The 12,752-nt window shown below is 29.1% G+C and overlaps 1 protein-coding gene across 2 annotated transcripts in view; it reads left to right on the top strand.

The window, feature by feature from the left end:
• Positions 1–12,752, top strand: part of LOC145328308 (uncharacterized) — a 68,948-nt gene that overhangs the window by 53,900 nt on the left and 2,296 nt on the right. The window contains exons 23-29 of one of the 2 annotated variants that reach the window (XR_013882418.1): positions 1,368–1,414; positions 1,784–1,857; positions 4,445–4,483; positions 4,627–4,729; positions 5,580–5,775; positions 5,895–6,147; positions 6,892–7,180. Coding sequence is in view for 1 of the 2 variants with exons in the window: in XM_080171935.1 (XP_080028061.1) it covers positions 1,368–1,414; positions 1,784–1,857; positions 4,445–4,483; positions 4,627–4,729; positions 5,580–5,775; positions 5,895–6,147; positions 6,892–7,084 (905 nt within the window). In the remaining variant the exon portion in view is untranslated. Of the gene's footprint in view, positions 1–1,367; positions 1,415–1,783; positions 1,858–4,444; positions 4,484–4,626; positions 4,730–5,579; positions 5,776–5,894; positions 6,148–6,891; positions 8,314–12,752 lie in introns of those variants that run through there. The other variant, XM_080171935.1, reaches the window with a different exon arrangement.

Raw genomic sequence — 12,752 nt, 5'->3', positions numbered from 1 at the left:
CGCGGCTTGTATTAATAGTAGAAAAACGTTATGCATATCGTTGGAATTGTCATAAACTCTATTTTTTGGAAATATAAGTGCCATTTTTGTGCTATTTGTAATTTAGGAGCTACGTGATAAAATGTTCCAACTTACTTAAAACTTTTCAACCTTTCTCACAATTTTCAACTTTAAACAATTTTAAACTACAAATAGCACAAAAATGGCACTTATATTTCCAAAAAATAGAGTTTATGACAATTCTAACGATATGCATGGCGTTTTTCTACTATTAATACAAGCCGCGCAATTTGAATTTTAAAAATGTGAACATTTTTTCCACAACCTGAAATCCCTAAATCTTCAAAAATAAGGCCCTTGGAAAAACCGGTTTTTAAGGCATGATTTATTGAAAAAATTATTTTCAAATATTTGTAACATAAATGTCCCAAAATAGGTTTTCCAAATATATAAAGCATGTTGATTAGAATTAAAAGTTTAGATAGTTCTAGTTTGCATCCTCATGATTATAGCCACCAAAGAAGATTTATTTAAAGTACCATACGTTTTAAGTCAGTGAATGGGAGATCTTGTTTATAAAACTTTGGATATCATCATAATATATATTTCATGTCCCCTCCCTCCCTTGATAAAACTGATATAATAGATGTGAGCTAAGAAAAAGATTACAATTCTTTCAAAATAGATAATTTATATGATTTTTTTCTTGATTTAACTATTTGTTGACCTATTTTTGATATATTTATCAAATTATTTAGGTAAGTATGGATATTGTCCTCCTTGTTTTGTATTTAATATAAAAAAATATGTTGAGATATTTCTTCAGAGTACAAATGTATCTTTTGTTATTAAGTTCATCCAGTGACAAGGGACTATGTTTCTATAAAACAATGTTTTTCAGAGGATATCATAGATTTCCAGATTAAACTCAATGTTTAAGATCTGCAGCGTTTAGTAAAATTTAGTAAGCAGCAAAAAGTCGTTAAACCACTAAGTAAAGATATATTATCCATATAACTACCTAGATCTAGTGTTTGAGACCTTTTTCGTCTGATATCAAATTGCTTTCTACTCTTTTGTAGTGACTTGGCTGTTATAATATTTACGACGCTATTGGCTGATATTCAAATACCCAATCAAAAGTTTGCACTGAGTGGGGACATACAATCATTTAACCCCTTCTTCTCCCTTTATTATTTTTCTTTAATAAACCACTAAATGTTTTATTTAACTTATCTTATCCCTTTAACTCCCTTAGGATTACTTGTTAGTTGTATAACTAACTTTAGCCTCATTAGAATAATTTTGAAGATTTATTTATGCACTATGGTATTTATAGCGTTATCATCCTTGTTTTTTTTTGTCAGGTACTGGACAAGATGCAATCAAAGCATTGGAGCGAGGCTATGAAAAGGTATCTATGATAATCCTATTATATTAAGTGTCTGTCCGTTAAGATCTCAATAACCTTTTGAGTTCTTCATTTTGGGGAAACTTTATATAGCTCCTTGGATGGATTAGGCTATTTTTCTGTTCCCTATCTTTATCTAGTTTTGTAGAAAGAGTAGGATGTCCGTATGAGAATTTTTGTGTGAAATGTTCTTAAAGAGCTAGTTATTGGGGGGTTGGCGAAATAGTTTTTCCTATGTAACCGTTATGAAGGGCCCTTACCCTGCAGTGCCTATAGTTATATCTATTGCCTGCAATGATCTGCGGTGCTAAGTAGGACCCAATATTACCTAACCCTACCTGTTCTTTTTACTAATGTATCATTTTACTTTAGGATATTCGTGATATAGTTGAATACTTTGAAAGAAACTGTGTTAATTCAGCTGAAAAGAAAAGACATGTCAATAGGTAAGATAGATGTATCATTAATTGGGAATAGTCCCTTTCGTAACATCGCCCCATAAAAAGCGATTCGTCGTATTTTTTATAGGTTATTTTAGGTTAGGTTATGTTATATTGGGTCAGGTGATTGTCCCACATGGTTAGGTAATTGGCCCCGCAGGGTTAAAGCCCCCTGCAGGGGCTAGAAATAGGAGAAAAGCTACTGTGAAAAATACGAAGAATCGCCCCATAAGGTGCGATGTTACGAAAGGGACTATACCCCATTAATTAATAAATAAATAGATAGATGAACATTCATATATGTAAATATTGATAGTTAATGGTCTGAATTTACTCACCATTTGATTCGGAGGCCAATAAACGTTAGATACTTTTCTTGATCCTGAATTGGTTGGTTAAAACTTTTTAACTAATAATCTACAGAAGGGTTAATTTATTTATCTTAAATAAGCATGTTACTAGGTTAATTTTTGTCCATACTGTACATCAACATCAAATATTTATTTTAGTCAACATATTAAAATACAATGATAATGACACATTATGAATATTTACATATAGCCTAAGTTTATATAAATTATTGATACTAAATAATAAACACAAAAATATGTTGCTAGAGTGCAAGCTAAAATTATATAGTCAACAATTTTTAATTAGTAACCCTAGGAACATCCGGTAAAAGGATCAAGCCCTATGCAAAAAAAACTTAATATAAAATATACAGATGTATTGTAGTATTGAAATTTAAGAAAATTAAATTTTCTTTTTTTTTTATAAAAAAGAACTCAGGAGCAAAAGAATAAGGTTTAAGGTTAAATGTTAAAAAGTTGAAAATTACAACAAAACATAAAAGGAAGTTGACGGCGAGTAATACGTTTTAAGACCTATTGTTAATTAAAAATTCAACATACACACGAAGTAACTAACTATTTTAAGTGCTAACGTCATGTTCAATAATTATTTGTATAATTTTCTAATAGATGTTATTAAAAAAATGAGATGATATCTTATAATAAAGTACCTATTTATTTAATATCAGGGTTTGACAGACGCAGTCGCTTTATGACGACGAATTTGGAAAAGCAAAACATTCCTATTATTTTTGGAAAATTTATAGCTGTGAAGAAGCACTAGTTAAGGAAATTTACACCATTAGTCGGTAAATGTAACAGCTGAAAGCTGAAATAAACCTATTTTTTTTTGACAATCATTAGCCTAGAGCTGCACTTTTGCAGATTCTTATCCGCACTCACAAAGTCTATCCTCTTTAATATTGTTAATCCGCATATATTGCCTTATCTTAAGGGCGTCTGCCGAGCCTTGCTTTTGATTTTCATAATTAGTTATTATGCCCTTTGTTCAAGACAAAAACAAAAAGACAACAAATTGTTTAATTCTGTTTCATAACTATGTTATGAAACAATCTTTTAATAATTTTATTTTTGGACCATTTTGTTAAGATAATTAACTTATATGTTAAAAAATACTTATTTCAACTAATTGAAGTGTATTTCAAGGGCTTTCAAAAGTTAAGGTTATTTTCATATACTTTTCATAAAAAGTGAAACAGGAAAATTTATCTAAATTAAAAAGATCAGCAAGCTACTATGAAGTAAAATAAAGGAATTTGTATGTCATGTAAAGTAAATGTGATAAAGAATGAGGAGTAGAAATCTTTTAATAAAAAACATTATGTTAAACATAATTGCCCTTTAGTTAGATTAGAATTAGTGTTTAATTAGTGTGGACACTGTTAGTTTGAGCAACTCTATCACTATTTGTTAACAAACCCCCAAAGTTTCTAAACAAGTTGATTATAAATCATAGAATTCAGTGTAATTTACAGTCAAATATCCCACATCCTCTAAGAAAAAAGGTCATTTAATTTGCTATTAGATTAGCCTATAGATGATTTCCTTTAATTTTTGGGCTAATTCTTTTAATTAAATGGTACACAGATAATACCTATAGCATAAAACATAAAAAATAAAGCCTAGGTACTCATCTTGATATAATCTTCTTAGATTTTTCTTCTCCAAATTTGAAAATTTGCATACCCACCCTCCTGTCTACAAAATAATGACTATGGCCGCTGCGGCCCTATGGCCTGCCTAGCTGCAGCGCTCGGCCCCCTAGTTATATAACCTAACTTAACCTAAAAATTGTAATAAAAAAATACGAACTAGGGGGTGGGTATAAAAATTTTACAATTGGAAAAAAAGCCTAAGAAGATAACGTCCTCACCTTAATTCTCTTCATATGCTTTTTGCATAATTTAGTTTCTTTTCCTTAAACATTGCCTCATAAGTCTTTTCAAAACATGATTTATTCAATATTTGGTCATTTAATATTTTTATATTTTATTTAATACTTTGTGTTTATATCTTCCATTTCTAGAATACTCTACATAAAAAGTGACTCTTTCATCTTAAAATTCCCTACCACAATTTAGTTAACTTTCTTATAGTGAACATTGACGGCTAGTTACAGACCTAAGTTATAAAAATACTAATATAATATGTATATAAATATTTTACCTACCAACATATATATGAAATTAAGGTACAGCTTTTATTCATATTGTTTTTTTTAGTTTCCAACCAGATAATAGAAGCTCCCCTGAAATTGCCAGGTAATTAAAAATTCCCTTTTATAGATTTGTGGCATGATTTTAAGCCTTTCATTTTTTATGATGTATACCAGCGGTTAGTGAGACAGACAGATAAACACCCTATTACTATTTAAGAAGAATTTTTCACCATTTATTTTATGTAGGTCTCAGAAGATCGAGAGTTTGATTTTGGCAGTGGCAGAAAATAAAACTCGGGCTGCCCGCCTCAGGCGTGGTACCTCGCCAATATCTCCGCCTCATTTACAGGTTAGTTCCATATCATTTTTATGAAATGTTATATTTGTTATAGCTAACAAAAAGAATTAGATTTAATAAATGTTGAGCTACCATCGCGTTCGAGAAAATCTAGTTTAAAATTTTAAGGATCCGTATGTTATATATTCTAAATCCTGTAATGATGTACATAGTTCTTTCTTGATTAAAAAAGAATGCATTTTTTTACATTTGACTTTAGTTGATGTTGTATGTAGATATCTTAAAGTTCTAGGGAGATCTTAAAGGGTAATGATTTAATTTAACCCAATTGAGATTTAACAAAAAAAACAAAAGTTAAGATGCCTAGCAACTAGTTTTATATTAAAATAATTAATGTTTCCTAGAAGCATTTTTAGAGCTTTTTTTGGAAAATAAAATATAAAGAAAACTGATGTAAAAATATTAAATTTTTCCTTAATTTTTTGTACGTATGTTACGTTAGCAAATTCATTTAAAAAGTGGAAGAAAACCAATTATACGTCAAATTATATTATCATACTACTCATGTTACTAAATGAAAATCAAAATAGAAAATATTTTATAACTAACGTCAAATTAACTTTAACGAGTAAGCCTTTCGCCTCAGCTGAGTGTATATATGTTGCATTACAAGCTGACCCGCAATTCTCATGGAAGCTACTCAATTATTACATCATCCTGGCTTAGAGTTTTGGCAAGCGTTCCATATAAACCTAATTAATTATGTGGAATGAAGTCTTCATTATTGAAGAAACAAACAATAATTGCAAGTCTTATAATATAAATTGTTAATATTTGGCATACGACATTTGCTTCTTTTTTTTCTTTTTAGGGAAGCTTTCAATGATTTATTTATATTTAGGTTTGTCATGGAATAGTACAATCCAAGCTGCAGATATTTGACCATACAAAACGGCGACAACCGCGGCCCCGCTATGAGCAAAACGGTTTTGTGAAGGCGCGGCGGGCAATATTTGATGTACCACCCGCGGGATCCTCAAAAGGAGCGGCGGTTGGCAAGTCTGGCAGAAAGCATTTTAGTCCCCTGAGCTTTTCAGGTATTGTAAACATGAACATCACATTTGTCAAATTCCCTTATCGTTTAAAAATATTGTAACGACATTACCAATGGCCATTTACTGATTTTTTAGAATAAAGGTAAAATTAATCGTTTTAGGTCAATATTTTGGAAGCAAAACAGGTGCAATACCGAAGAAACTGTTAATAGTCCCACCACCAACTTCTACAGCCGCCAGCAGCAGTCAGAATCAAGCTGCTGGCAGTTCATTCAACAGTCAGTTTAGCAGCAATAATGTAAGTGCTGCCAACAGTGTCAGCATTAGTCATAGAAGCTTTGAGCTTAGCAGCGGTGATGTTACAAGTGGGAGCAGTATTAAGAACAAACAAGATAAATATGCTTCTTATTCAAGGTAGTAATCTTCATATACTATACCAGTACCTATTGCCCCTTGTAAACATTTTTTTCTCTCTAATGTTACAGTATTTTATTTAAGAGAAAAAATCATTTATCAGTTATTAGAATTTAAAATTAATGAAAACCTTTTCAATCTAACTAGATTAAAGGGTTATTGTTTTTGTATTTTATGATTTCATAAAGACCTGTTGAAGCTTATATATATTTAAACTAATTCAAAAAGGAATATTTTTAAGAATATTAACATGGGTTTTGTGTCCCTAAACAAACAGGGATTTAACAATTCTACTGTATATAATTTTTTGGCAGATATTGTCAAATAATCACAATACTGATTTGAATGGGTGCTCTTTTATACATACTAGCAGCTTCGCCCCTAGCCTCTTTTCTTACCTACCCAGCCGAAAAATTGCGAATTAATCGCCAATCCCAGCTGTAAAAATTGCGAATGAGTCGCAATTTTTTTTTGCAAACAAATGGCGAATTCGCAAAATATATGCAAAAAATTCCCACCCTCCAAGAAAATAGCCTAAAACCACCACAAGACCAGTAGGTATATTCCCTGAAGAGTAGAATCCAATCGGTACAGTGGTTACCGAGATCTTAATCTTCATCATTCTACTTTGTATTATAGATAGTGTCTTAACCCTAAGGGTACTTTGTTTGAAAACGCATCGAATTGTTATCAACAAATTTTTGTCACTTTGCATTAAAGACATTAATTCTTTTTACTTATCAGTGGAGTGAAAGTAACAGACAACAGCAGCCTATACATTGGAGGAAACTTATCATACAATGGAAAATCTTCTAGTGACAGCTGCAATACAACCAATGAAAACAGCTGCAAGATGGCCAACAATGAAGATGCTAACAGCTGCAAGCTAACCAAGCTAGTCGAGCTTAAACAGCAAGAAGCCAAAGTTGAAAAATAAGAGAAAAATGGTATTTTTTAGGCCAAAACATAATAAACTGGCTTTAGAAAATATCTTGAAATGAAGTAAGTTTGAATATTGTCAGTCTGGAACAAGGTAAAAAACTTTTTTATACTTGATATTTATTCACTTTTACCATGTTAATATACAGCTATTAATTGTTATTTATATACATACAACCTATTTTGTATATTCAGGGTGTCTCAATTTGGTATTAAGATGAATATTATAGTCATTATATGATTAAACACTAGGTTTGTCAGATACGAATTATTGCAATGTGAGTTAAATAAGAAGAATTTGATTTGTTACAGTTTCAGAGACACCCTGTATTTTGATATATTGTTGAAACTATACCCATATTAATATACATACTTTAATCTTGCACCTCTGTTGTACATCTGTAATATTTTCTACAGTGCCCCATATTTAGGGCATGAACTATAAAATTTTAAATTTGGCAAAATGATGGATGGGGACAATGGCCTGTTTATTACACTAGTCCCCAAAGTTTTTTAATAACGTTTGTTATTCTTTGTCTACACAACTTTGGGGACTTATATCGAATTTTGATTGTTTGGTTCATTAAGTTTATTGTCCAAACATTTAAACAACTAATTGTCATATACAGAAGAGGTACATTTATGTGTTAATCATTGGAGGTACACATAAATTTATCGGCCATTGTCTTATCCCTTTAAATCCCTGGTGTTTATATATTTGTAAAAGTTTGGAAAGTTTTCTTTACCCTGCTAGAATAGTTTTCCATAATGGCAAATATATTTTAAATTAAAAGGTCAATTTTTTACACACTATTACCAAATTTACTTTGGAAGGCAGTTAAAAGTTTAGTCCTATGACCTGAATGTGGGACCCTGTAATGTTAACCTGCACTGTATATACTCATCTACATTATAATATACAAATATGTATGCATGGTACAATTTACATTATTTTCTGTCACAAGAAATTTGTCAGGTTTTCAAAGTAAAAAGGGGTGTTTCAATTTTAAGATTTCTTAAACTTTTAACTACTTTTTCACCTTAACACAAGAATAATTCTTTTAATACTATTTATAAATATTTTTATGGTACAACAAATTGTTATTGAAACAACCCCTTTTATGCAGTATTCAATTCATGGTTATTTCCAATCATTTCAGCATTATTTTATATTTAACCCACCTTTATACTCGAGTCATATATTTGAACATTTACAAGCCATCATTTTTTAATAAGTCAGATGCATTTTATCTGATGATTATGTGGTTCATTATAATCATTAACATAAATTGTCTGTTTAAAAATTAATTCCTGTACAGGGTATTTTTAAAGTATTAAACTTAGATTTAGATTAGATTTATTATTCTTGGGTGTACATACATAGAAAAAAAAACTACAATAATAAATGAATTAAATGAATATTATATACATTTATATATACAGAAAAATTTTATTGATATGGTTAATTTATAAAAATATTTTCTTCCCAAATGGCAGTTTCCTAAAAAATAGGAGTATGCAGTAATGTGTATTCACACATTGTTTTCATACAGGCCATATAAATAAGACAAAAAAAAAGATAATAAGCAATAAATGAAATCATATTGGAGAGGAAAGAATGATAATAGGAAGGATTGATTAGGGCATACAAGTCTCACACCATTATTGCAATAATAGAAATTTAAAAAAAATTTAAACAAATAAATTTTGATTAATTTATCAGATTTCAAACAATATTGAAAAGAAATATAAATTTATCTACATTCTTGACATAATGGGTTGTTACACACTAGAATTAAGCTTGATAACAAAGATTCTTTTAGATTTTTAATAAATTTTTTTCTTGGTTGATTGTGGGTTAATAAATCATTATTACAATGGTTATTCCATAATTCTTGAAAATGATACTTAGGAAATCTTTCAATAGATTTAAACTTCGGCTTTTTAACATCAAACATATTTGAGTTTCTAAGATTTCTGGTATGTAATTGGTTACGGCGAAGCCATGTACCTTGAAAGGAACTTGGTAGCTTACTGTTTATAAAATCATACATAAATAATAATTTCAAATAATTAGCTGATTCATGTAAAGGAAGGACATTCATTTTTTTAAATAAAGGCATTGTGTGTGAGATGTGTTTCTTACTAAAAACAATTCTTATTGCCTTTTTTTGCAATTTAATTAATGGTTCCATAGTAGATTTAAGACCACAACTCCAGGCAGGTAAACAGTAAAGTAAATGACTATTTATAAGGGAATGAAAAAGCATTTTTTTGCTATCTAAATTCAGTATATGTTTAGCTCTATTTATAAGAAATAAGGAACTAGAAATTTTTTTACGTAAATGTTCTACATGATATTTAAAATTTAAAGAAGGATCTATAAATACACCTAGGAATTTAATTGCAGGAATATTGCTACTTGAATTGACATAATTTAAGATTTTTATTTTCTCAGGATCAAACTCATTTTCATTGTTAAAGTTTAGCTTAATATTAAGAGCATTCCAATCAATAGTATTTTCGTTTTTATTAAATATCATAATTTTAGTTTTATCAGGATTTAAGCTCATTTGATTACTCCTAAACCAATCAGATATCTTTTTAAGTTCATTGTTTAATTTCAGTTTTATCTCTGTAAAGTTTTTACCAGAAATTAAAAAATTACTGTCATCAGCAAATAATAGGGTAAATAAATCAGTACAGTTTTTAAGATCATTTATGTAGATTAAAAATAGAATTGGTCCTAAAATAGAGCCCTGTGGGACGCCTCTATCTATTTTCAGCTTTGTTGAGTCAGTGTTGTTTACATGTACAAATTGCTGTCTATTACTTAAATAATTTTTAAACCATTCAAGTTCAATGCCATTAATGCCAATTTTTGACAACTTTTTAATTAAAATATGGTGTGGAATTGTATCAAAACATTTTGCAAGATCACAGAAGACTCCAATTACAGTTTTATTATCGTTTTTTGCTTCGGCTATGTAATTTAAGAGGTGTACCACAGGGTGTATTGTAGACTTTTTTGATTGAAATCCATACTGATGTTCAAAAATGATATTATTACTAATCAAATAACAAGAAAGTTGTTGATAAATGACTTTTTCTAAAACTTTTGAGAAAATAGCTAATAAACTTATTGGCCTATAGTTTGATGGATCAGCTTTTTCATTAGAATTATTCCCTTTTAACTTAAAAATAGGTATAACTTTTGCGATTTTTAATTCAGAAGGTATTTTTCCAGTTAAAATAGTTTGGTTAATGACATGAGAGAGAGGAAGAGCAATAACAGAAATAATTTTCTTTAAAAAAGAGTTTGACAGGCCAAAAATGTCCATACTTTGTTTATTTCCCATTTTTTTAACAATATCTATAACTATATTTGGGTTTATTGTATGCATTTTAAAACTGGAATTATAATTAGGTATATAGCTACACGGATCAATGTTAGAAGGATTTATTTTAGATGATATCTTGCTTGCTACAGAAGTGAAGTGTTCATTCAATTTCTCAGAAATTTCTGCATTATCCAAATATATAGAATCATTAAACTTCAATTCATTGATACATGTTGCTTTATCTTTTGTTTTTCGGATTGCATCTCTAATAATATCCCAAGTTTTCCTCAAGTCAGATTTACATTTTTTTAGCTCATTACAATAATACAATTTTTTAGCTGTTTTTATTGCACGATTATAGACATTTCTATATCTATTATATAACCTAATATTTTCAGCAGTTGGTTCATTAATACTTAACGTTAACAATTCAAATTTTTTATCTCTACATCTCATTAAACCATCAGTCATAAATTTTTCAATTTTATGTATGTTCTTATTAATTCTTATCTTTTGTAAAGGAAAAGAAAGTTCATAAAATTCATTAAAAAGCTCATAAAATTTATTAAAGCAATGTTGGGGTTCCATACTGTTAGTTACATTTTCCCAATTAACATTTCTTAATAGATTGATAAACTCAGTAATTTTTTCTTCATTAATATTTCTTGTAAAAATAAACGATTCTTTACTTGCTTTATATGAATAAGGTGTTATTGTGAAAATTGGAAAATGATCAGATATATCATTTAATAAAATTCCTGAATGAAAACTATTATCTTTTGCGTTAGTAAAAATTTGGTCAATACATGTTGCTGTTGTTCTAGAAATTCTTGTTGGTCTTGTTATCAAAGATAAAAAACCATTTGCAATGCAATTTTCAAGAAAATCATTTGTTTTTTCATGACAATAGTATTTTAGAATATCAAAATTAGAATCTGTGAAAATGTAAGAGGCACATTTAAAAGACATTAATTTACTTTGTAGGTTAGAAAAATTATCAATAAAAAAATCCATTTGTTGAGATTCTGTAAATCCAATTTTAGTAGTATTAGGCCGGTAGACATTACTTAAAACAAATTTCTCTCTGTTATATTCAAGTTGAATTGTGAGTGACTCAAATAAACCTTCTTCAAATGTTGACAATTCATTCAATATTTTGAATTTTAGATTTTTATGAATATAATAGGCTATCCCGCCGCCCCCTTTATTCTTTCTACACTTATAGATAAAGATATAATCATCTATTTTAAAAATATCTTGGTCATAGATAGTCCAGACTTCTTGCAATGATATTACATCTATTATGACTTTATTTTCTTTTAAATAATCTATATATTCTTTAAGCTGAATAAATTTACTATTGAGACTTTGTATGTTCCAAGAGAGAAATTTTAATGTTTTAAATTGTTTACATTTTTCAATAAATTGTTTGTTATTAAAATATGCACATGATAAATCAATTTCATAATACGGATTTTCATAATTATTACCATTTAATGTAGAATCTTTATATCTAGATAAGAAATCATATTCAATATTATTTAAAATCTGACAGATACTGCCCACCCTATCGAAAATCATTACATAAACATAGTGTGAGACATATACATAAAAGGTATAATGAAGAAAGGAAGTTGGGGCTGTAAGGGGAAAATAGGGAGAAGTTTTTAATGAATGAAAGATATGGAAATTGGGTATAATTTAACATATAAACAAAGATCACTAACAAGGGTATAAAATTATATTTACATGAAGCAATTTTTAGTTGCGAAGCTACTCTATAATTAAAATATTGTAAAATATAATGTAAGAGGATAAAACTTAATCAAAGTATTACATATAATAGAATAATAATGTTTATCTCTTAACAATATTTCTCAATTATTTGATTGGGTGTGATTTCAAACATTTTTACTTTAAATACTTTCTCACTCTTTTTGGTAATAAATTTGACAATTTTGCCATCTAAATGCCAAACTTTTTCAAATTTCTCAGATTGAATCAATTTTTGCATGACAGCATAACGGCGTTTAGTAAGATCAGCAGCAATACGATAGCTTTTTGTGCCTTTTTCACTATCAATTTTCCGAACCTTAGCAAAATTTTTGTTGGCAAGAATTAGATTTCGAAGGTTGCGGTTTTTGAAACGCACAAAAATAGGTGGGCACATATAATTACCACTCTTTGGGATGGGCAATACATGAGCTGTTTCGATGTAATCTGATGGATGTTCAACGCTGAAACCAATAGAATCTTTCTTTTTGATCAACACAGGCTCAAGCACTTCATGCACAGCAGCCATACAAAGCTTAGCATGGTCATATT

This window comes from Acartia tonsa, chromosome 9, assembly GCF_053477335.1.
Source record: "Acartia tonsa isolate MP-2025a chromosome 9, ASM5347733v1, whole genome shotgun sequence".
Classification (NCBI taxonomy): domain Eukaryota; kingdom Metazoa; phylum Arthropoda; class Copepoda; order Calanoida; family Acartiidae; genus Acartia; species Acartia tonsa.
The sequence above is the reverse complement of the archived record's forward strand: the minus strand, read 5'-3'. Positions and strand labels throughout refer to the sequence as shown.